This window comes from Pseudophryne corroboree, chromosome 12 (genome assembly GCF_028390025.1).
Source record: "Pseudophryne corroboree isolate aPseCor3 chromosome 12, aPseCor3.hap2, whole genome shotgun sequence".
Classification (NCBI taxonomy): Eukaryota; Metazoa; Chordata; class Amphibia; order Anura; family Myobatrachidae; genus Pseudophryne; species Pseudophryne corroboree.
The window spans coordinates 18,709,971-18,734,798 of record NC_086455.1 but is presented as its reverse complement, the minus strand read 5'-3'; the positions used below and the strand labels follow the sequence as shown (position 1 = coordinate 18,734,798).

The following is a 24,828-nucleotide window of genomic DNA, read 5'->3' as shown; positions in this document are numbered from 1 at the left end:
GTCCTTTTATACACAACATGCATACACAATACAATGGTCACTGTAATCTCATTGTTCATTGGACACAGAGATATGTCTCCACATTACAGCAAAGATCATAGGTGGATTGGAAAAGGTGGGCGATGTCCCTTCCAACTGCTCTTGTGGGTGGTATCCTCCGGATTCCCGCCGCATATGTAATTTTACAGTAAATACAGTTAATGTTCATAATCTACTTTTGTACATAACTATACGCAGGAACAAGCGATCTTTCTCTAACTAACACCGGAATGTTACCCTCGAAATACCCTACAGCTGGATACTAGACATCACCTTCCAACCTTTATCTGACCCTTCCTATCATGCAAAGAGGAATCTCTCTGTCCAGGAACTGTTTAAACTAATAATACTCGCTGTCATGGTCTAGGGGAACTATATCTACAATATACGCTATTTGGGTTAAATATGCAATGTTCGAATAACACGCTACACGCTCACAAACTCCGCCGTAAATACCCATATCATGCGCATGATCGCCGGAGTGATCTTACGCAACTTGCGGATATGTGCACGCACGACGGACTGAGTGCACGAGTAGCGGGCATGTGCATGGGGTTAGTACAAGGCATATGCATTATGATATTTTTCGACTTTGACATTTTATAGAACTCCATACTAGCTTGTGGTTATATTATCTTTCTTTTTATTTGTAGTGAATGGAAATCAGAGATGTGCCTTGAATTGTCGTCCCATTGGCTATCGCTTCTATGTACGGCACACGGAGAAGGTCCAAGATGGCACTCCATGTGAAGCTGGCTCCTTGGATGTTTGCGTTGATGGGCAATGTTTAGTAAGTATGGGGTGATGTTTAGAAGCAAGTCTATGTGTAATAGACCCATAGTGCGAATATTTGGGTATTTACTGTCGTTGGCTTCATAACGAGTCTCTGTTTGTCTTGGCTACGTGTCAGTGTTGACTGGTCTGCTAAAGCAGTCTGGAATCCTATATGCTGAGTAATGTGACTTGTAAGACCCTGCAAGTTTCAGGCTAATTTGGTCATTACCGAGGTAAAATGTAGGTTTCCGGTCCAAAATAGGCTTTGATGGATGACTTATGCTGCAGTGTGTGTGAGACCACATTGTAAAAGACACGTAACCACTAGGAGCTGGGAGAAATCGCAGTAACACACCGATGCAGACAGTCTCACAAGTGCATGCTACTTGAAGCTAGCATGACTAACCACTCTGCACATGTGCTGCAATCTCAGTTGTGGTAGCGTCCTTGCGGTCAGTCAGGAAGCAGAGAGCTGACAGAACAGCATGACTTATTAAGAAGAGTCATTTGTGTATCATTCCTGTTTTCCTCACAGCAATGTGTTCTGTCTCTCTTCAAAGAACCTCTGTACCTGTGTGTGTTTTCTGTTATACAAATTAGGAGTGTGTAATTCTGCTTAGTAAGCATTATGTGTCTCTGGAGGCTTTTATAGCATCAGCGTCATGCTGTTTAATAAAAGGTACTAAAAAGCATATATTTACACAGAACCGGTATTGCAAAAAGTGGCGTCCAAAAACTCAGCGGAAACCAGTCCACAAAGGGGCTGTTTTATTTTGGCCACGTATCAAAAAACAAATGCCATATGCGGATACTTAGATTACGAGGCAATACGCATATCCCTCGTGGCTCTCATATCCCTCAATCTGTAACTCAAAATGCTGATTGTCCCAGACTTCAGACTCCTGATGTATCTGCATTGGGGCTGATTCCCGATCTGGTTGCGATTGACCAGTGTTTTCAGACCTCTGTACATGTCACATGGAGCTGCGGCTTCGGCCGTAATGCCTGCTAGCTGTAGCCTGATTGATAGGCTGTAGGCATTTTGAGGTGGTGACGGGAAGCGTTTCCTGAAAACAAATCGTGCCACGTTGGGACAAACCACCGCCAGATTTGCCCAGTATCGCCCACTTTCAGGTGAGCTCCACCCTTTTGAAATTTGTGAAAATCCTCTATTTGCGCAAACAAACGTCATAGGGGTATATTCAATTGAGGTCGAAAACTGCCGTCTGTCGAAAAGACGGCAGTTTTTGACTTTTTTTGGTCGAATCCAGATTCGACATATTCAATATTTTTCAAAAAAGTCGATAAATTCAACTTGTCGAAAAGCACGTGGATCGGCGGAATAGCTGCCGATCCACGTGTTAATGTCGAAAACAAGGCCAAATCTGACAGGTTTTGGCCCCCTTTTCGACCATCTCAGTCCGACATCAAAATGATGTCGGACTGAGATGCGGACCCAGAGGAGGCGAGGGGATGGAAGTCGCAGGGAGACAGGGGGACAGCCGGCGGGCATACAGGAGACATCAGCGATACAGTAGCGCTGCAGCTGGATGTCACTAACCCGCCCAACCTCACGGCAGCTTCCACCCGGCTCCAGCATGCTGCTGGAGCCGGGTGGAAGCTGCCGTGAGGTCGGGCGGCTGAGTTACATCCTGCTGCAGCGCTACTGTAGCGCTGATGTCTCCTGTATGCCCGCTGGCTGTCCCCCCGCAGCTCGCCCCCCTCACCGCCTCTGCGTTCCACCTTAAATTCGACTTGAAAAAGTCGAATTAAGATGGGGATTGAATAGGGGTTGTCGGAATTGTCGGAATGGATCTGACTTTAATTGAATATACCCCATAGTAGTAAAAATAACATTGCACTTACCTTTCACTTGGAACTTGTGCAGCTCATTTTGCTGCATATTCTGCTCATAGCTGCCCTTCAAATAATACCCTTTCCCTTATCCCTACTTTAACGGGATGTAGTTATGTGACCGAAGACCATACCGGCACCTACATCCTGCCCCCTCACAATCCCAACGGTTGGCATGCCAACCAACAGGGACTATTCCCACTCGTGGGTGTCCACGACAGCTCACCACCGAGCCCGTAAGGGTCTTCGTTGCGCTCGCCAGGCGGTCTACAGACCGCCGGTCAAGTGATACACACCCACTTCAACAAAAACTCTTCAATACTCCTAAAAATTCCTATAAACAAGCTAAAAACCTAAACTATATTTAGCAAAAAATAACAATTTAGTATTACACAGCAGCTTCTTACAAGCTTTAAGAGGGTTCCCAGGTAGCAGGATAAGCTTTAGTTCCTAAAATTAAACTGTTGTATTCTTTTGCGGCCATCTTGTCTTATGGCCCGCCTACTTAGCACGTGATAAAACCTGAGTGCTCTGGAAATAACCTCCCCGGAAAAATCTACAAGACATAACTGCCCCACATGGCAATTTTCCGGGCTAACGTGGTCCTGGAGATGTAATGTAACTGATCCCCACATCCACCCCCGGCGGATGCTTATGAAGTAGAAGTGAAGCACAGAAAGGTGTGCGGTTGATAGATTAAAAGATAAAAAAAAAAGTCTACAGTCAAATGGTCGACGTGCATTCGGTTGACAGGTACAAAAGATAGACAGTAGAAAAGTATTTTATTTAGCAGCACAGTGATACTAATATATGCTGTTGGTATTTCACATTACTTACCTCTCCTTGACGGCCTCCTCCGGCTCTGTTGCTGGCAGCCAATCGGATTGCATGATACTTTCACTTGTGCTGATGGCGGAAAGGCTATTGCTGGGTCCCCTTTGCCGGCAATGGGAACAGTATCCCTATCTCCATCTATAGATCATGGCATAGGACTACCACTAATTGTTAAATAATGAAGAGAGGACACAACTCCTTTAGCGACTGATAAAGGGTTTACTGATGGAGCCACGATTATCTTGGCTTCTCTGCTGCACCTAGGTGCACCAAGGTTTATTAGCATAAGCCTTTCATCTATTGTTCTAAGCTGTAATACAATAAGAGACAACATTACAGCAGGGGATTAAGTCCGACTGCCCTGGCTTAATTAATCCTATTAAAGGCCAAGATAAAGATGGCTCCGTCTGTATGTCTCAAATGCTGCATTCAGATCGCAAATGCCGGATCCTACCCGGTAAGAGAAACGTGTACTTACCGGGTGGGATCCGGCATTTGCGCTCCGTTGCTGGCTTTCCGACCCGGCAATATACCGGGTCGGTTGCCATAGCAGCGGAGGGCGCAGCAGGGGCGGGGGCGGGGGTGGAGGCGGCGCCGGGAGATGAGCTCATCTCCAGCGCCGCCTCTCCCTATGCTGTGAATGGGAGCCGTATCGCATCGGAACGGCTCCCATTCACACTGCGCCTGACCCGGTAATCAACCCGGGTATAATCCTTCTTTTTTACCGGGTTGAATTACCGGGTCAGGCGACCCGCTAATTCACCAAAGAAGCTTTCACATCGCACACGGACCCGTTTCGACACGGCAATATGCCGTGTCGATACCGGGTTTTTAGTGCGATGTGAAAGGGGTAATAGTTAAATGGGGTCTAATTAGTTATTGCGTTCCGGAAGTCACAAACCCTTCCTTGTACAGAACCAGCAATGCAGAGTAACACATCCTCCTATTGGAAGTGGATTCTCAGCGTTTACAGTGTCTGATATAATCCATAAATGATTCTGTTGCTAGGAGAGTTTGTTTGAACAATTAGATGCTGATATAATGAGTGGAGATACTTACCCAGGTGGGTTATCACGCACACTATGGGGCAGATTCAATTACCCGCTGTGTTTATCACATGGCTAAAGCTCTGGGTTTAATGGCCAGAGCTATTCGATTTCTCAGCATTTTCCCTGCACAGTAAACCAGCGGGTAACGTGCGATTCCTCATTAAGGGGTAGATGTATGAACCAGTGATATGAGTGGAGAAGTGTGCCATGGCAGCTAATCCACTTTGAAGTGACTTAAGTCCATGCTAAAAAATTATACATAGCAGCTGATTGGTTGCCAACTCCACTCTTATCACTGCTTCATACATAAGTGCCTGCGTTTGTTTTCCCCCCCGCGTTAGGTGCCCCCTCTGGGGCTTTACTCGCAGCATAGCGAGCCTTAAGTTTGGTACGGTGGGCACAAATGTAAGTGATAACTCTATCCTGCCCTATAAGTGTGACTACTCCCACCGGCGGGCGATGTGTGCTACAACTGCCACATTCTTCCCTAGCATTAGCTGCACTGCTACACATACACGTTTAGCTTGTGGATGAATGAAGGCCTGCTGGTTCCCATGTATGAATAACTCCTGAGTATACACGGTCATCGTCCTGCAGCCTGCAGATGCTGCAAGCGGATTGTATGTCGCATCTGTTTGTATAGATCCGCTACACAGTATCTCTTTACAATAGAAGCGTGTTATTTCTGTCCGAGCAGATGACAACAATGGAGGCTCATTGTGTTACATTCAGGAGACTCGTCCACAGTGTGGGATTTACTATAAGTCTTGTATCAACTATTAGCGGAGCACCGTCACCTTGCTCCATAGGGAAAATAGCGCTGATGAGAGTAATCACGTTTCCAGTCCCTGCAGCTGCTAGATAATAAGGACCCCCCCTGATATAAATGGAATGTCAGAATAAAGAGCATTACAGGCTTCTGTTCATTAGCAGTCAGGGCTATAGGCAGATTATAGTAAGGGGGCAAATTGTGTACCCTCAAACAGAAATGGACAATGGGGTTGATTCAGTTAGGGGTAAGTTGGCTCTCGCTGCGGATAAGTGCACTTATATGTAGCACTTACAATAGCCCCAGGCACATGGATTTTTGTTTGCAGCCCCATATGGCTGTGCACAAAACTCCAGGGCCTTGTAAAGGATTGCCCCTTTAATAAAAACGTCAGCGTTTCGCCTGCATCCTGCACAGCCGCTGAACTAGGGCGTCATTACATCCCGCCCCATGAGTCTGTGATGAGATTGGGGTGAGATGACAAGCCGTAGCCGCCCACACCATTGCAACATGCATGGCCCTGCTCGCCCCTAGTTAAATTGACCTCAATAATTGGCCCATTATTGCCACACGGATTGCACCTACCAGAGAAATGGGGAAGAGAGAGAGAGGGAAAGAGTGGGGGAGAGAGAGAGAGAGAGAGGAAAAGAGTGGGGGAGAGAGAGAGAGAGAGGGAAAGAGTGGGAGAGAGAGACGGGGAAAAGAGTGGGAGAGAGAGAGATGGAGTGGGAAAGAGAGAGAGAGACGGGGAAAAGAGTGGGAGGGAGAGACGGGGAAAAGAGTGGGAGAGAGAGATGGAGTGGGAGAGAGAGAGAGACGGGGAAAAGAGTGGGAGAGAGAGACGGGAGACGGGGAAAAGAGTGGGAGGGAGAGACGGGGAAAAGAGTGGGAGGGAGAGATGGGGAAAAGAGTGGGAGGGAGAGACGGGGAAAAGAGTGGGAGGGAGAGACGGGGAAAAGAGTGGGAGAGAGACTGGGAAAAGAGTGGGAGGGAGAGACTGGGAAAAGAGTGGGAGGGAGAGACTGGGAAAAGAGTGGGAGGGAGAGACTGGGAAAAGAGTGGGAGGGAGAGACTGGGAAAAGAGTGGGAGGGAAAGACTGGGAAAAGAGTGGGAGGGAGAGACTGGGAAAAGAGTGGGAGGGAGAGACTGGGAAAAGAGTGGGAGGGAGAGACTGGGAAAAGAGTGGGAGGGAGAGACTGGGAAAAGAGTGGGAGGGAGAGACTGGGAAAAGAGTGGGAGGGAGAGACTGGGAAAAGAGTGGGAGGGAGAGACTGGGAAAAGAGTGGGAGGGAGAGACTGGGAAAAGAGTGGGAGGGAGAGACTGGGAAAAGCGTGGGAGGGAGAGACTGGGAAAAGCGTGGGAGGGAGAGACTGGGAAAAGCGTGGGAGGGAGAGACTGGGAAAAGCGTGGGAGGGAGAGACTGGGAAAAGAGTGGGAGAGAGACAGGGAAAGAGGGGGAGACAGACAGGGAAAAGAGTGAGAGAGAGAGACATGGAAAAGGGGGAGACAGACGGGGAAAAGTGGGAGAGAGAGACATGGAAAGGGGGAGACAGACGGGTAAAAGAGGGGGAGAGAGACAGGGAAAAGAGGGGGAGAGAGACGGGGAAAAGAGGGGGAGAGAGACGGGGAAAAGAGGGGGAGAGAGACGGGGAGAGAGACGGGGAAAAGAGGGGGAGAGAGACAGGGAAAAGAGTGGGTGAGAGACGGGGAAACGGGGAGACAGACGGGGAAAAGAGTGGGAGAGAGAGACAGGGAAAAGAGGGGGAAAAGAGTGGGAGAGAGACGGGGATAGAGGGGGAGACAGACGGGTAAAAGAGTGGGAGAGAGACGGAAAAGAGGGGGAGACAGATGGGGAAAAGAGTGGGAGAGATAGAGAAAAGAGGGGGAGACAGACGGGGAAAAGAGTGGGAAAGAGAGACCGGGAAAAGAGTGGGAGAGAGAGACGGGGAAAGAGGGGGAGACAGACGGGGAAAAGAGTGGGAGAGAGAGACAGGGAAAGAGGGGGAGACCGAGACGGGGAAAGAGGGGGAGAGAATTGGGATGGGGAAAGGAAATCCTGGCAACAATGGGAACAGCCGCCAGCCTTGGGAACAATGGGTCCAAAATATTGGCGCTATGTAATCCTTCTGTTGTCTATATAGCCTAATTATAAAAAAAAAAAGATGTCTTCTTCAGGATTCGCCTGTTCCTAGGGGAGGCAAAAGTTGAGAGCGTCGTCTTTTTTCCTACACTGTATATTTTTCATTCATCCGTAAAAAAAAAAAGAAATGACATCATGGACAAAATATCAGTAAGTTTATGTCATGGACTGTGTAGGTGGGTGGGAGACGTGTCATCATATACTGAGATGGGACAGATCTGGTAATTCCGGAGTATATTCTGTGTACGGTATGACCACTCAGGCGATGGAGCGTGGTTTAGCACACGGAAGATTAAGAGCTGATGCCTAGTTGACGGCAAGTCTATTCACGGAGCGCGGCTTCCGCGTTTGCTCGCTGCAGATAAAATGCGCGCAGATAACGATGACACCTATGGATCGGGGTGGTCCAGCCGCAGTGATATGTCCAGCATATTGGCAGTTATACGCACTTAGTTCCATGCACACACTGTGGCGCAGTAATGGGTGACGTGCATCTGTGCCTATATGCCTATAGGCTCCCATAACATGAACCCAGCTCTGATACTGCCAGGCTCACCTAGGGGGTCATTCCGACACGATCGCACGCTGTGCTTCTTCTCAGCCGTGCGTTCGGGTTGGAACTGCGCATGGGCGGTGGCCGCATTGTGCAAGCGCGTAGTTGCTTCGCCGGGCAGCGACGCCGCTAACGAAGAAAGTGGTCGCAGCGGCGACCGCAATAAGATTGGCAGGAGGAAGGCGGAATCGGGTGTCAACTCACCGTTTTCTGGGCGTGGAGATCCAAATGCAGGTGTGTCCAGGCGTTTGGAGGGCGGATGTCTGACGTCCATTCTGGGACCTGCAACGCTGGATGGATCGCACAGGGTAAGTAACTCTTACCCTGGTCTTGTTCTGCACAAAACTTGTTTAGCGTAGCACGGCTGCACAAGCGATCGCAGCCTTGCTATGCAAAATTACACTCCCCCCATGGGCGGCGTCTAGATGATCGCATGGGCTGCAAAAAGTTGCAGTGTGCGATCAACTCGGAATGACCCCCCCTAGCCTCCACCATTGCTTTGCAGTAGATTTAACCACAGATGCATGTCGGGCATTGGCAGCATTCATGCTGCGTGGAGCACTTGGCTGCCAGGAGACGTGGCTCCGCTCCAGGTTCCGCTCTCCGACATATGTGCTTTATTATCCTGGACAGTGGTCTGCAATCCTGGAATCAAACAGGACTTTCATTTCCTATCCCTGCCCCCATCAGGCGTTTGCAGGAGACCGTACCGCATCACACGAGTGTGGTCCAATAGATCGTACCGTGACCGGATTATTGTGTGCTGGTTTTATATATCGCTCCGTTCATCCAGATCACATGTTCAGTGGAATTCTCCGGCAGATTTTCATTCCTGGAGGCATTGCGACCTAAATCACCTATTTCAGCCCACAATTAGTCTTAATCCCTCTCAGGGCACAGAGAGCCGATTGGATTAGAGCTTGCAGATCTAGTGATATCATGGCACATATCCTGGTAAAATGTATGCAGACCAAATTCAATGAAGCTCCTTGTTGTTGATCCGGCTAATCTTTAGCATAGGAAACCTATTCGCAGCATTTCATATAAATATAACAATAACTATGAGCAGATAGTAGTTTTACTTGTTTTATTTTGTGTAATATCCTGTCTGTGTTATTGTGGAGCTGCAGTTGTCATCTCTGACTCTTCTCTCTTAGGGCCTCATTTATCAATCAGTGATAAAACGCGGTGTGAATGGCAAAACTTGTTGCATATGATTCATGGTGCCCCAGCCAATCAGCTCCTAGCTGCCAGGTGTTCCGCTCCTAGCTGCCAGGTGTTCCGCTCCTAGCTGCCAGGTGTTCCGCTCCTAGCTGCCAGGTGTTCCGCTCCCAACTGTCAGCTGTGGCAGCTCCCAACTGTCAGCTGTGGCAGCTCCCAACTGTCAGCTGTGGCAGCTCCCAACTGTCAGCTGTGGCAGCTCCCAACTGTCAGCTGTGGCAGCTCCCAACTGTCAGCTGTGGCAGCTCCCAACTGTCTTGCGTTTGAAAAAGAACAGTTGGGAGCTGATTGGCTGGAGCACCATTTACCATAAGCAACAAGTTTTATCATTCACAACAAGTTTCATCACTCATGTGAATTGGCCCGTGGCAGGCCAATACCGGCTACACAGCCTAGTGGTGTAGGACAATTGAACCCAGTATTACCTTGCATGGTTCAAGAAGTAGGCACAATCCAAAGCAATGGTTTTCTAGCAATCATTACAATAGTTATTATTAGTCATGCCTGTTATTTCAGGCTGGACTTATTGGCACTACTTATGTCACAACAGCAGTGATCTGCCCGCTGCACTGAGATGGTGCATATTGCTTTATCGTGACCTATCAATATGCTGGGTTCCACCACCATGAGTTTGGTGCAAAATTCCAGCAGTGAGAATCCTGATGTATTGCAGTGAGTATTGTAACTGTACCACTAATCCTAACACTAACCCTAACTCCCCCCCCACCCCCAAGCATAACTGTCCCCACCTGCTGCTTAACCTCTATCTATCTATCTATCTATGGGGGTCATTCCGAGTTGTTCGCTCATTGCCGATTTTCGCTATACTGTGATTAGTCGCTTACTGTGCATGCGCAAGGTACGCAGGGCGCATGCGCTTAGTTATTTTACTAAAAACTTTGCTGTTATGCTGTAGCGTCTGCGGCGCTTTTCAGTCGCACTGGTGTTCGGTAAATGATTGACAGGAAAGGGGCGTTTCTGGCCGGTAACTCAGCATTTTCCCGGCGTTGGCTAAAATACGCAGGCATGTCAGGGAAAAACGCGGGAGTGTCTGGAGAAACGGGGGAGTGGCTGAGCGAACGCAGGGCGTGTTTGTGACGTCAAACCAGGAACGAAACGGCCTGAGCTGATCGCAGTGTAGGAGTAAGTCTCGAGCTACTCAGAAACTGCTAAGAATTTTCTATTCGCAATTCTGCTAATCTAAGGTACACTCCCAGAGGGCGGCGGCCTAGCGTGTGCAATGCTGCTAAAATCTGCTAGCGAGCGAACAACTCGGAATGAGGGCCTATCTATCTATCTATCTATCTCTATCTCTATCCATCCATCCATCCACACACAATATTCTGGTCCTGATATCACTTTAAATACTCTCTCATTTTGCAATTATTCTTAACATCGCATCCTTCTCTTATACATCCAAGAGTTAAAATGACTGCTGAAATAAATGAGGCGTAATGGAAATGTTGTTATTAATATTACCGTGGAAGCTGCACATGCTAAAACCTGCACAGCGCACGGCAAGTGCTAGAGAATATTTTTAGATGCGCTACGTGGATGTGTCCTGATGACTCTACCTGCTGTAATCAGTGGGCGTGGCCAGTAACCAGGACTGGATCCAGCATTCCTTGTGGATGGACGGAATGAAGAATCTTAGGATAAAAGTGTCAGCTCTTCCTCTGCGATAGTTATTAGGTCGGCTAGAGCCTCACATATGACAAGGAAATGCATGCAGTGTGCAGAGATCAGGTGAAGGGATATATTTCGGAATTATTCCTGGTTAACCCCTGCCATTCAGCTCCGATATATGTTGTGTACATTCTATGGGACTGATTCAGATCTGGTCGCTGCTGTGCGTTTTCACACAGCGGGCGATCGGGTCCTAACTGCGCATGCGTATGCACCGTAATGCGAACGTGCGTCGGACAACCACAACGGACATCGCCGGTCAGCGACTGGATGGTGCGAAAGGTGATTGACAGGAAGAGGCCGTTTGTGGGTGGCAACTGACTGTTATCCAGGAACGTCCGGAAAAACGCAGGCGTTCCCTAACGTTTTCATGGAGGGTGTGTGACGTCCGCTCCGGCTCCGATCATTCTGTTCTCATCACACTGTAGGAGTAAGTCCTGGGCTGCGCATAGACTGCACAAAGTGGATTATCGCAGCTCGGCGTACACATGCGATCGCACACTTGCACGGTGAATTTACACTCCCCCCTGGGGACGGCGACTATCTGAACGCAGGACAGCAAACTTTGCAGCCCAGCGACCAGGTATAAATCAGTCCCCATATCCAGTGTGTGTTACAGAAGTACCTATGGGATCTGATCTGGGCAGAGTGTTTGTAAAGTCATTTAATGGGCCACATGCAGGTACGCTTTGCGGCTGGATCCTACGGTATTGGGAACTGCGCATACTCAATAGCCAAGCACAGTGATCTCAGTGGCATCTACACTTGCGGCTGAATGAGCCTAACGGGGTTGGGCATATGTAGAGATTTGTCTGATTTTATACAGGTCTCTTGCACTAGGTATAGGGCTGGTTGTAAGTGGGCACTGATACTGATGACTGCTTATTAACCAAGTATACAGAGGTATGTGGTTGTATAGATGCATTCGTCACAGCGTACGGGAGAATATCTGCACGTAGATACATGCACACAGTCCGAGCGTAATTACTTGCAGCTCTGACGCAGCCCCTACGTCTACGGTACTTACATAGAGGGCTGTAACTAGGAGTGTGTGAGAGGTGCCGCTAATCAGGGTGCACCTAGGGGGCAGCAGAGCTGCCCAGTAGAACCTATATTTGACTGCAGGATGCCTGGCACCGCACTCTGCAGTCTGTAGAGCCTCTGCCTGGTGCGTTCTTAGGAATTTCGGACACTCCTTGTTCCTGGTCTCGATGGGGGCCTGACCTCAGGACGTGATGGCACATGTTCGGGGAACGGGTGTGGAAAATCACCCTGCTTCGCCACTGCTTACCCTGCACTGTACACAATACACTGGTAGGACTGCTATGTCTCTGTTTTGCCAATGGAAGTGCGGTATATTGCCTGCAGTGTGCTTGGCGTTCTTGATGCACCTGATGTAACACAATAAGTGTCTGTAGGTTCCTGTAATGGTTTACAGTGTTTGGCATGGAGAGGAAAGCTTGGCATGGCTTCTGTGGAATAAAAAAACGTCATTAAAGCTATCCTATGTTTCATTTCTGCATTGTGGTAGCTGTACTGATTTGTAGCAAAAACAGATATTGCACAAAGGGGGTAATTCAGAGTTGATCGCAGCAGCAAATTTGTTAGCAGTTGGGCAAAACCATGTGTACTGCAGGTGGAGAAGATGTAACATGTGCAGAGAGAGTTAGATTTGGGTGGGTTATTTTGTTTCTGTGCAGGGTAAATACTGGCTGCTTTATTTTTACACTGCAATTTAGATTTCAGTTTAAACACACCCCACCCAAATCTAACTCTCTCTACACATGTTACATCTGCCCCACCTGCAGTGCACATGGGCCCTCATTCCGAGTTGTTCGCTCGGTAAAAATCTTCGCATCGCAGCGATTTTCCGCTTAATGCGCATGCGCAATGTTCGCACTGCGACTGCGCCAAGTAAATTTGCTATGCAGTTAGTAATTTTACTCACGGCTTTTTCATCGTTCTGGCGATCGTAATGTGATTGACAGGAAATGGGTGTTACTGGGCGGAAACAGGCCGTTTTATGGGCGTGTGGGAAAAAACGCTACCGTTTCCGGAAAAAACGCAGGAGTGGCCGGAGGAACGGAGGAGTGTCTGGGCGAACGCTGGGTGTGTTTGTGACGTCAAACCAGGAACGAAACTGACTGAACTGATCGCAGATGCCGAGTAAGTCTGGAGCTACTCAGAAACTGCTACGAGGTGTGTAATCGCAATATTGCGAATACATCGTTCGCAATTTTAAGATGCTAAGATTCACTCCCAGTAGGCGGCGGCTTAGCATGAGCAAATCTGCTAAAATCCGCTTGCGAGCGAACAACTCGGAATGACCTCCATGGTTTTGCACAACTGCTAACAAATTTACTGCTGCGATCAACTCTGAATTACCCCCAAAGTCCCCGTGTTTTCATGCCACTTGGATGCCATGTTCACCGTCATTGTCAGTGCATGGCGTAATTGCTTCCGGTGGTGGTTCTAAGCAGTCCGCCATCTGTGCACCATTGACACATGCACCTGGCAGGTGCGTTATCTCCGTCTGCACGCGGCCTCTTTTTCCGCTCCCTTCAGGCCACCTCCCAGGCTCCATCCAGGAGCGCCCGTTGCTTTCCCTCTCTAGTCTGAATACCAGCTCCTCAGTGCGCAACAACGCATTTGTGCATACACAATGCATGGGCAGTGGCAAATCGCTCTGCCGCACCAACATCGGCACATCTTGTGGTGTGCATCCACTTCTGAAGCAGGCCCGAAGTCTCTCGGCACATGGCAGAACTGATGCAGTAATCAATGTTTAGCATGTTACAAGTGTATAGGTGCCATAGTTTTACCTCTCTGCAAGATTTACGTCTTTGTGTAAACTTAGCAACACGCCATTATTAGCAGTCTGTAAATGCCAGGCTGTCACCATGCCCGTGACCCTGCCTGGGTATTGCCTGGCTGAGCACTCTGTGCGTTGCTACTGGTGTGACCTCTCAGACTCCTATAATCACCTCCCAGTATCCTCTGTGGTAACTGGAAGCTGTACTGGACACAGCTGTGGTCAATTATAACTTGACATATGGCATGCAGCTTGCTTTGTGTTTTATTGGAAGCGATGCCTGCTCCGTCTGATCGTTATATTAGAGGGTAGCAGAAACTGGCAGCGACTTTCCTCATCTCTTTGACCTTGTTAGTCCTCTAGGAATAACACTTTATGGCCTGGTTAGGCTTTCCCTATTCAATCAGCTATAATAAAAACCCGAGCATCCATGCAGGGGCAGGTGAAGATAAACAGGGGTCTGTCACATCCTTACAGCACTTTATAGCCCGCTGCTGCATTACACAGCTATTTAAGCTGGATCTATGAAGTACACACACAGTGGAAGCAATCTATCATTTCACTAAGACATACCTCCCAACTGTCCCCATTTTCACGGGACAGTCCCGTTTTTTGGGGCTGTCTCAGCTGCGGGTCGCAGTGTCCCGCGGTGGGTGGGGGGAGATAGTTGGGAGGCAGGGCCAGTTTTAGCCCTTGTGGCGCCCCGGGCGGAAATAGGGGCGTGGATTCATACAGAGGCGTGGTCAGTTACGCCCCCTGTAGAGTTGTGCCCCCTGTAGAGTTGTGCCCCCATTTGTGCCCCCTGTAGAGTAGCACCGCTTACAAAAAAATTAAAAATAAATTAATACTTACTATCCCCGCTCCTGATTCCCGACAGCTGCTGACCTCCGCTGCTCACCTTCGCCGGCGCCGCTCCTCGGATCTATGGGAGAGACGTCATGACGTCTCTCCCATAGCACAGCATAGACACTAGTGGTTAATTATGACCTCTAGCGTCTATGTGCCAGTCCCACAATGCTGTGCGGTGCGCGATGACGTCATCGTGAACCGCACAGCAAAGGTCCTCTCCACGAAGGGAAACTAGACGGGTAGCGTCTACCCGTCTAGTTTCCTTCACAGCGCCGCACAGCATCGGGGGGCACTGACCAACATTATCGGATCTTGACATGGCGCGGCGCCCTCCAGATGGCGCCGGCGCCCTCCGGAAGGCGGCGCCCCGGGCAAAAATCCCATGTGCCCATAGCAAGATCTGCTACTGTTGGGAGGCTCCTGGCATACATTACGCTGCTGCAGCGGTGAATAGACTGTGTGCACACAGCATCTATTCACTGGAGGCAGGGAGGCTGGGGGTCACAGAGCGCTGGGTATGCCCCCATTGTGATGAAAACAGGGCGTGGCTTGTGATTGCGGGCATTCCATGAAGTCACGCCCCCTGTTGCAGAGGTCATGCCCCCTTTTCCAGAGGTCACGCCTTTGGTGCACTAAAGTGACTGTTTCCTGTGGACGATGTTGTAGGGATTGCCACCAATGGGTTATCCATCAATGTTACCGTTGATGAATAACCTTGATGGTGGGAACCATCTGTAAGGTAACCATCAATGGTTTTGACACCCTTTAATATTGAGTGAGTCGCGGGCCAATCAGGGCCTGGAGGCGTGACATCGTGGGTGTCGGGGGCGGAGCTATGCTCCGTGTATCTGACACCCAGGAGAAAAAAAGAAGAAAAAAAAAAGATTTGATAGCGCTTTATCATCGATGGCGGGAAACCATCTGGTTCTCCCCCATCGATGGTAAACGTGGTTACCATCGGTCATAGACCATCGATGGCCATCCCTACGATGTTGGGAGGTATGTGAAGACGGGCACCAGTGAGACGTAGGGGTCTGATGTGATGTGTAGGCCACAGGCTCCCATAATCCCACTGCACTCCATAGACTAGAGCAGTGTTTCTCAACCTCGGTCCTCAAGGCACACTAACAGTCCTGGTTTTAGTGATATCCAGGCTTGAACACAGGTGACTTAACTAGTACCTCAGTTATTTTGATTTAACCATCCGTGCTGAAGCCTGGATATCACTAAAACCTGCACTGTTGGTGTGCCTTGAGGACCGCGGTTGGGAATGCCTGGACTAGAGGAACTATTGGGGAAAGGAACAATCGCTACATCATACTCTCCTGGAATGGCCGGGAGGCTCCCAAAAATCGTGTGGCACTCCCAGCTTCCTGGTGTCCAAGTCTCCAATAGCGATCCTACACCTCCCGTATGCCCCTGCAGCCATCGACCCTCTCCCCCCCTCCGCGCAGCTATCCGAGACAGTGGGTGGTCTTGTGGGGGGGGGGGGGGGGGGTTTCGATGATGCAATTGACAGGAAGTGGGTGTTTCTGGGCGGAAACTGGCCGTTTTATGGGTGTGTGCGAAAAAACGCTACCGTTTCTGGGAAAAACACAGGAGTGGCTGGAGAAACGGAGGAGTGTCTGGGCGAACGCTGGGTGTGTTTGTGACATCAAACCAGGAACGACAAGCACTGAACTGATCGCAGATGCCGAGTAAGTCTGGAGCTACTCAGAAACTGCTAAGAGGTGTGTAATCGCAATTTTGAGAATCTTTTGTTCGCAATTTTAAGAAGCTAAGATTCACTCCCAGTAGGCGGCGGCTTAGCGTGTGTAAAGCTGCTAAAAGCAGCTTGCGAGCGAACAACTCGGAATGAGGGCCATTGACACATATCCCTCTATAGAGAGGGAGAGTGGACGGCAGGGGCAAATCCGCAGGGGGGACCAGTTTGATAAGTTACGATAAGATTATTAAAAACAGAAAAGCGTGTCAATCAGATGTGTCCTTAAAGGGAAAGGTTCCCTAGTTACATAAGTTTATTGTCGCCATAAATTGCAGCGTGTTTAGAGCAGGACTTATAGTGCGCAACATGCAGGGAAATGCCGTGTGAAAATGTAAAATGGAGCTGGGCCACAGGGAGGAATGCCATGCAGATGAACTGAGTTAATGAATGCCCACTCGGCTCTGGAAGCTAGCTGTCTGCCCCCTGGGTGCCCCACCGGCCTCCTTTGGATTTCCTATTCTCTTTACACAGTGAAGTGAGAAATAACGGGCTATTTGGTACAGCAACTATTATCCGCAGAACGGAACTTGCTGCATCATTAATTCTGTTACCCTCATTCTCACAAAGTTACATTGGGGCCTTTTCTCTCCCACTGAATGATCCAGCCTGTTATATATCACTGTTATATATCACAGGCAGGAGATAGCCAGCCAGCTGGGGCAGAGAGCAGCGCCAGAGTACACAAATGAAAGGGGGCTGTACGGCGCTGTTTCACTTTAAGCTGTGCACTGAGCATTGCAGGGACCACCCAGCGAGGTGGCCATCCTCACACTGGTCATCACCCATGTGTCACTTGTCACAGCCACACTGCTAATTTGGGGACCGAGCCACATCCTTTAGTGACACTGTACTCGCTGGACGAGCCTTGGAGAGGACGTTCCCTGCGTCTTCCCTACAGATAAGGGACTAGGAAGTAATGCGGGATGTATCTCGGATATAGCCTACATCACAGTATTGATAAATAGCAGAGATACTCAGTATTGCTGTAATCTCATAACAACGGTCAATATCGTAGGATTTAAGGGTTTGATAAATAGGCCCCTTAGTGTATTTTACGGTGTTAGTTGGGGTCAGGTTACTGGCGTGAACAGAACAGGGGATGTGGCAGGTGAGACTGACTGCTGTGCAAGGTTATCACAGACGCTCAGTTTACCTGTGCACACTGCAAGACGAAGGTGTCTATATACTAAAGCCGTGGACAGAGACAAAGTACCAACCAACCAGCTCCTAAAGCCCCATACACATTACCCGATACCCGCCGACGCCGATATTGACGGCGGTGGGGACCCGGCGGTATCGGCAAGTGCATATACACGTGCCGATGCGGCAGTGACGGATGGGGAGCGACACCCATGCTGTCATTGATGAGGACCTCCCTCGTCTGTACATCTTCAGTCGAGGGAGTGGGTTGTTAACGATGCGCGCGCATCGTTAACGACATTTAGTGAACATACTGGACGAGATTGTGAAGGATCTCGCTCAGATCGGCACTTCTGCGTGAGAACTTTCATTTTCTTGTCTAGTGTGCATGGGCCTTTACTGCCCTTTTTCAAATACAGGGACAGATCAACGGTTTTCTTTTTATCCCTTTAAGTTAAGAGCTGGTGGGTTGGTGGTGTATCTCCATACACTTTATCTCTTTTCAAGGCTTAGTACATAGACCCCCAAATCACTAAAGCACAAAGGGACATTTTAGCATGTGACTGATGCCGGAATCCCGACACCACACAGGAGCCGGGTGCCGGAACACCGACGGCCAACATCTCAAAGGGAAGTATCGGGGTATGGGTTAGGGTTAGGCACTAGGGGTGGAGTGGATAGCCATAGCTGCCACCCCCGTTGGGTTAGCGAAGATGCCACCCCCAGAGGGTTAGCCACAGCCGCCACCTCCCCTAGGATTAGGGTAGGGGAGTGGGGAGGCTAAAAAATACTTACCGTGTCCGGTGTCGGGATGCTGCTTTCATTCATGCGACCGCCGGTATCCCGACCGCCAGTATTACATACTGAACCCGCGTATAGGTGGTGTTACGGCTCCCACTTCCTAGGTTTCACCAGGACAGTGAGGTTATAGGTTGTCCTGTCCAGTTTTCTGTACTGTTTTTAGGTTTCGGTTATCCTGAAAAATGGATGCGTAATGTGGGTCCTAAATACAGATGGAACACTGGTTATTCCAAATGAGATCCGCTTATCTGGAGTCATCACAGAGCTCCGCAGTAAAACTATCTGCATACTATACTTGTTCCTCACCGACACAATGGCTACTAATAAGCTATCATCAGCCAGTCCCTCCGTATGTACCTTTCATAATCCATGAGATTAATGCTCTCTGCGTTTCGTAACATATTTATGATCGGATTTTAGACCTAATCATTATAATTTATTATCTTCGCTATAAAACTCTGTCCCACCCGAATGCATGAATAAACACCGCAGGGCCATCGGAGCCCATCCCTGCGTTGTCACACGTAAAGCGATCACTAATACAGTCACTTTACTTCCTGTTTCAAGGACTCTTCGTACTAACGAGCTTGTGCGATCGTTAGACCGTGGCTGGTGCTCACAGACCAGGGGGTTCTTCAGATCCCTTTTCTTCAAAATGCTGTGGCGTGTAGACAGGAGGCTACAATGGCTTACGCCAGAGGTTCTCAAACGCGGTCCTCAAGGTACCCCAACGGTCCATGTTTCAAGTTTATCCATGCTTGGCCACAGGTGACTTAAGTAGCACTTCAGTCAATTTGATTTAACCATGGTTATACCTAAAACCTGGACCGTTGAGGTGCCTTGAGGACTGTGTTTGAGAACTTCTGGCTTACGCCATCAAAGATGGAGTTAGCATCTGGGTTTCAAGCTTTGGAATGTTTTGTAGATTTTTTTCGATATCTGTTCTGGTCCTCTCTAGATGAATCTAGACACTTGCAATGTTCTTGGACCCTTCCACCCCCTCACAAAAAAAAAGAGGATGTTTTGGGGGATATCCTGCAACTATGGGCTTCTACTGTTGTTCTCCAGATGTTCCTCCAGGACAGGATGGCCTTGCAGTTCTATGATCACAATTTCAGTAACCGCGAATTTCAGTTCCCGTGATCAGCCGTCCATCTCTTTTCACACGAGTGTTCTGCTTTGCTGTAAGTGCTGGGTTTGAATGTTTTTTTATGCTGCTACAACATATTGTTAGCACATTGAGACAAGGCGCCTCTCAGGCACAATGCCCCAAGTGTGCTCTAATCTCCTCTTTGACAAGCCCCTTGTGTCTTCTTCGCCAGCTGCGTTACATCTCGGAGGCCTCGCCATACAGATGTGTTACCATCTCACAGCTATCTCAGATCTGGAATGACATTATAGGGGCCTTTACATTCAGATATTGGCGTCATTATCGCCATTTGTTGGGTGTTTATGTAGAATCTCCGTTACTGGCCAGAAGAGGAAGAAGAGGGCGAGGGACTGAGGCGCTTTATATGGCTGCATTAATTCCTATATTTTTTCACACGTAAAAGCACTGGCTCACCGTAACTACACAGCTGTAACCATTACATGAGCAAAGCTGTCTCTCCAGGGAGCCATAAGAGCTGGAGGTTTGACTTGCACGCACTTTGCATACATTTCAGAGAGCTTATATAAAGCGTCCCCCGAAGGCTGCAAGTTCTGCAATCTCCACAGCCAGCGCTACAGGGGAGGGAGGAGGTGTGGATGTACTGTGTGATCCCGACTGTCTGTCATAATAACCGCAACACATCCCATTTAACTCGTTTGGCAGGGAAATGTAAGAACCTACCATGTTACATAAAAAAAAAAAAATAGTTCAGAAAAAAGATTCACTGCTGCGATGTTTACTTTTCTCCGTGTCCCATTTCTTAAAGTCGCAGTAACATTCAAGTCGTGCAGTCGTTTTCAATAGTTGAGATCGTTGTTTGCCTCTTTTTTCCTACATGGTGGAGCTGCAGTGGATATAACTAGTCTTTTTCCCTATGGGGCATGCTTAGCAAATAATGGGGCAGATGTATTAAGTCTGGAGAAGTGATAAGTGCAAGGTGATAACACACCAGCCAATCGGCTCCTAACTGTAAATTTACATATTGGAGCTGATTGGCTGGTGCGTTTATCACCTTGCACTTATCACTGCTTTATCACTTCTTTATCCCTTCTCCAGGTTAGTATATCTGCCCCAATGTTTGCGGGATATTCTCTGGAGATATCTGCAAACAATACGGATCAACAGTATGTAAGAAGGAGGGACCGGAACAGATGTAGGCGGTCCCTCCTTTTTTGACAGTAGTAGCAGCCCCCGTAGGTTTCAATGGGGGCTTCTAGGCTGTCGGATTTACCAAGAATTCGGGAACTTGGTCCCAATAGCAAATTCCATCTTCAGATGGCGAGAGCTGCTGTAGCCTATGGGCTACACACTCCAGAAAAGTGTTGAAAGTGGAGTACGCTACTTCCCAGTCTCCATGTTGCTGCTCCTCCTCCAGGGTAGCTTCATTCCCCGTACCAAGATGGCCACACATTCTACTGCTTATCATTTGCAGAGCCATCTTAAACAGTGGAAGACGGTAGTCTTAGCTGTAGTGACGCCTGCATTACCTGTGATATAACTGCTGTTCCAGCATCCTGAACCTCTAATCGGTACCTACACCCTGCTCTGCTCAAGCTCCATTTACCAGTGTGTATAACAGTGAGTACGGCTGTGCCTGCTTTATCTCCAATAGCACCACTTAACTGGTTAAGTAACTGGTCTGTTCGTGGTTGTAAGGCATCTGCTGGTGTGTGCAGAGACTCTGACATCCTCAGCCTGTACACACATTTCCAACAAAATATAGGGGGAGGGTTCTGTAGGAACCCTCCCTGCAATGGCCGCCGCACAGGCAGAGTCAGCAGGCAGTGCAGGCACAGTAGCATTGCCAGATACTGATATTGAAGTATTCGCTAATGCGATCGCTTGTCCCTGTGTGTATTTAATCCATCCTTGCGATTCATAATTGATTATTACCGTGAATAGGAGCTATCAGAATTTATCATTGCTGGTCCAGCGGTGGCCCGGAGCAGCCTTGGCTTATAAGATGTTGTGTTTACAGCATTGTGCTTTTTCCATAAGCAGAACCATCTCCGCCAGACTAATATTAGTGTGTTGATGTGCGCTCTCTGTGTCTTTACCTGCGGATTATAAAATCGTCCGCATTCCCGTGATTTGTACATCATGTCTCTAAACCTTCCTATTACTCTCCAGGGCAGTATGTGACCTTATCATTACCCTGCGTTACAGATGAGCTGAAGGGTAAAAATAAGGCTACGGAAAGGCTTTCGCCGCCGGTCGGGGGACCAATACTATCATCCAATTCAAATAATATTTTTTAAGCAAAGATCTTGCAGGGTTGGCGGATGAATCTCACGCCTCCAGCCGATTACAAAAACAAAGCCGACCTCTGGGCAGCCGACCCCTTCGCCGTGTAACTGCTATTCACTCGCCTGCGAGAGGAGTTCATGCTGGGGAAAGGTTGTAGGTAACACGGATGGCAGACAGACCCGTAGGAGACAGAGCCGTACTCCAAACACGCAGACAGTGTCTCCGGCAGCTATTGAGACCACATGCGAGAGCACAATGCCTCCAGCCCTTGTGATGTGCAGCCAGAACCACTGGTCCAGTTCCAGAGAAAGTACTTGACTGCACCGAGAGACAATGGGATGTTTCATAGCAGCCAAGATCTCTGTGTCTGTTAACCCGTACTGGGCCAGGTTACACAGGGTCCTGCTAATATACAGGGCATCAGGGTCACACAGCTGGCGCCTTGCAGTGTGCACTTCATTACCCCAACCCAGCATGTTTCTGGAAGCCACACTAACATGCAGTGTGTGTGTGTGTGTGTGTGTGTGTGTGTGTGTGTGTGTGTGTATATGTATGTATGTGTGTGTGTATATATATATATATATATATATATATATATATATATATATATATATATATATACGCACACACACATGTTATATGTATGTGTATGTATGTATGTATGTGTGTATATATATATATATATATATATATATATATATATATATAAAGATTCCCAAACACAGACTGCACATACATAACACAACACACTGTAAAACAGACAAATACAGTGCACACATACAGCACCCGGAAGCTGCAGAGGACACAGTGAGGAAGACATATGGAGTTGCTATGCACGAGTAGCTCCCTCTCATTGACTGATGCTGTGTAGGGAGACTGCTGGTAAGAGCTCCCTGCAGCGGTAGCTGCGAACGCGATCGGTCGCGGCTTTTCTTGAGACGGAGACACAGCTGTCTCCATCTCTAGAAAGTAAATTCAGTCCATCGGGGGGAAGGGTTTCTGTGCAACCAGAACCCCCCCCCCTCCGTGCGCTACTGGAGTCTGGTTAGGGGAAGCATACAACGCTGTAGATAATTTGTGCATTATGGGTCTAATTCAAGGTTGATTGCAAAACCACATTTTCCTCTAATGGGCATTATCATGTGCACTGCAGGTGGGGCAGATATAACATGTGCAGAGAGGTTTGGGTGGGGTGTGTTAAAATTGAAATCTAAATTGCAGTATAGAAATTAAGCAGGCAGTATTTACCCTGAACAGAAACAATATAACTCATCCAAATCTAACTCTCTGCACATGTTACATCTGCCTCCCCTGCACTGCACATGGTTTTGCCTATTAGAAGAAAATGTTGTTTTGCAATAATCCTTGAATTAGGCCCCATGTGCATTAGCTTCTTGTGTGAGATGTCGGCCTATTGCGGAATAGGGACATGGTCCTTAGATGCAGGTAACAGAATTTGGGTTCTGACTGAATGACGACACCTAAGCAGCGAGCCGGAGGGATGGGGTTTATTGTTGTATTGTCAGTCACAATTAAGATGTCGGGTAGGTCACCTCTGGATGCCGGTTGGAATGTTGTTCGCTCTGTGTTGGAATGATTGAGTGTGAGGCGGCGAGAGGTCTTCCAAGATGAAATGGAAGAGTCTGTTACGTCTGTGCCAGAATGAACTGGCAGACGCGTTAGATGCCAGACAGTGGTGCCAGAGTACAGGCCTTCTACAGTACTAGAGTACTCTCACTGTAGTGGCAGAGTAAAGGAGCAGCGCCAAACCTCCCAACTCTGCTGGTCTCGGGGCCCCGCAATCTCTATGTAGGTAGCATTGTCCCATGGGCTGGAAGCTGGGAGGTATGACCTGTTGGCTGCTGCAGAGCCATGCCTGCCTGCTGGTGTAGTGGATGGTTGGAGGGGAGTGTAGAGCGATAAGAGGCAGCCTGGTGACAGCACCAAGACGACGTAGTGGGATGCAGTCAATTTACCGACAATCGAAATCCTAACATGGACAAAATACCGACAAGGTTAAAATACCGACATGTCATATGTCAACAGGTCAGAATGCCGACATGTAATATGTCAACAGGTCAAAATACCGACATGTAATATGTCAACAGGTCAAAATGGCGACATGAGTTTTTCATGATTTTTTTGATTGAAACCGACTTGTTCATACTTTGCCATCGCAGTGGACCTGGAGGGGGAATATAATAGTGTGCCAAGCGCAGTGAGCCATGCAAGGGGACGCGGTACACTTATATGGTGTCCATGTCGACCTATGTCGACATACACACCACACCAAAAAATTAAAAAACTCACGTTGGCATTTTGACCTTGTCTGTATTTTAAATGTCGGGATTTTGACCTTGTTGGGATTTTAACCGTCGGTCAATTGATGTCAGGATTTCGACAGCCGGGATTTTGATTGTAGGTATTTCGGGGGTCATTCCGAGTTGATCGCTAGCTGCATTCGTTCGCTGCGCAGCGATCAGACAAAAAATCGGCACTTATGCATATGCAGCGCAATGCGCGCGCGCGTCATACTATTACAATTAACTGTGTAGTTTCACACAATGTCTAGCGAAGCTTTTCAGTCACACTGCTGGCTGCAGAGTGATTGACATGAAGTGGGCGTTTCTGGGTGTCAACTGATCGTTTTCAGGGAGTGTTGGTAAAAACGCAGGTGTGCCAGGAAAAACGCAGGCGTGGGTGGGCGAACGCAGGGCGTGTTCGTGACATCAAAACAGGAACTGAACAGTCTGAAGTGATCGCAAGCGCTGAGTAGGTCTGGAGCTACTCTGAGACTGCACAAAATAATTTTGTAGCCGCTCTGCGATCCTTTCGTTCGCACTTCTGCTAAGCTAAAAAACCTTCATACCGATCCCGACGTAGTTATGTGATAAAATCACTATATATAAGGATCGCTTGGGTATGATTTACTGTTTACCTGTTGAATTCAATTCTAAGGACTTTACCCAGATATTGATATCCAGTATAAAAGCATTCGGTAGAAATGTGTTACCTTTATACAGTCACAGCTCTGCTTTATGGCTTCTAATGTCCAGGAGCGTAATTATTCCAGTTCCTCTCCGTACCTGCGCAGATTGCATTGCGTATTGCATGTGCCGTAACTGCTGGAGCGTCTGGTATTC

At 48.4% G+C, this 24,828-nt stretch overlaps 1 protein-coding gene across 2 annotated transcripts in view; it reads left to right on the top strand.

Annotated features, from left to right (window-relative positions):
- The window catches only part of ADAMTSL4 (ADAMTS like 4), a 195,848-nt gene that overhangs the window by 127,718 nt on the left and 43,302 nt on the right, over window positions 1–24,828 (top strand). For both annotated transcript variants that reach the window (XM_063947136.1, XM_063947137.1), the window contains exon 6: window positions 693–829. In XM_063947136.1, coding sequence (XP_063803206.1) covers window positions 693–829 — 137 coding nt within the window. The remainder of the gene's footprint in view (window positions 1–692; window positions 830–24,828) is intronic.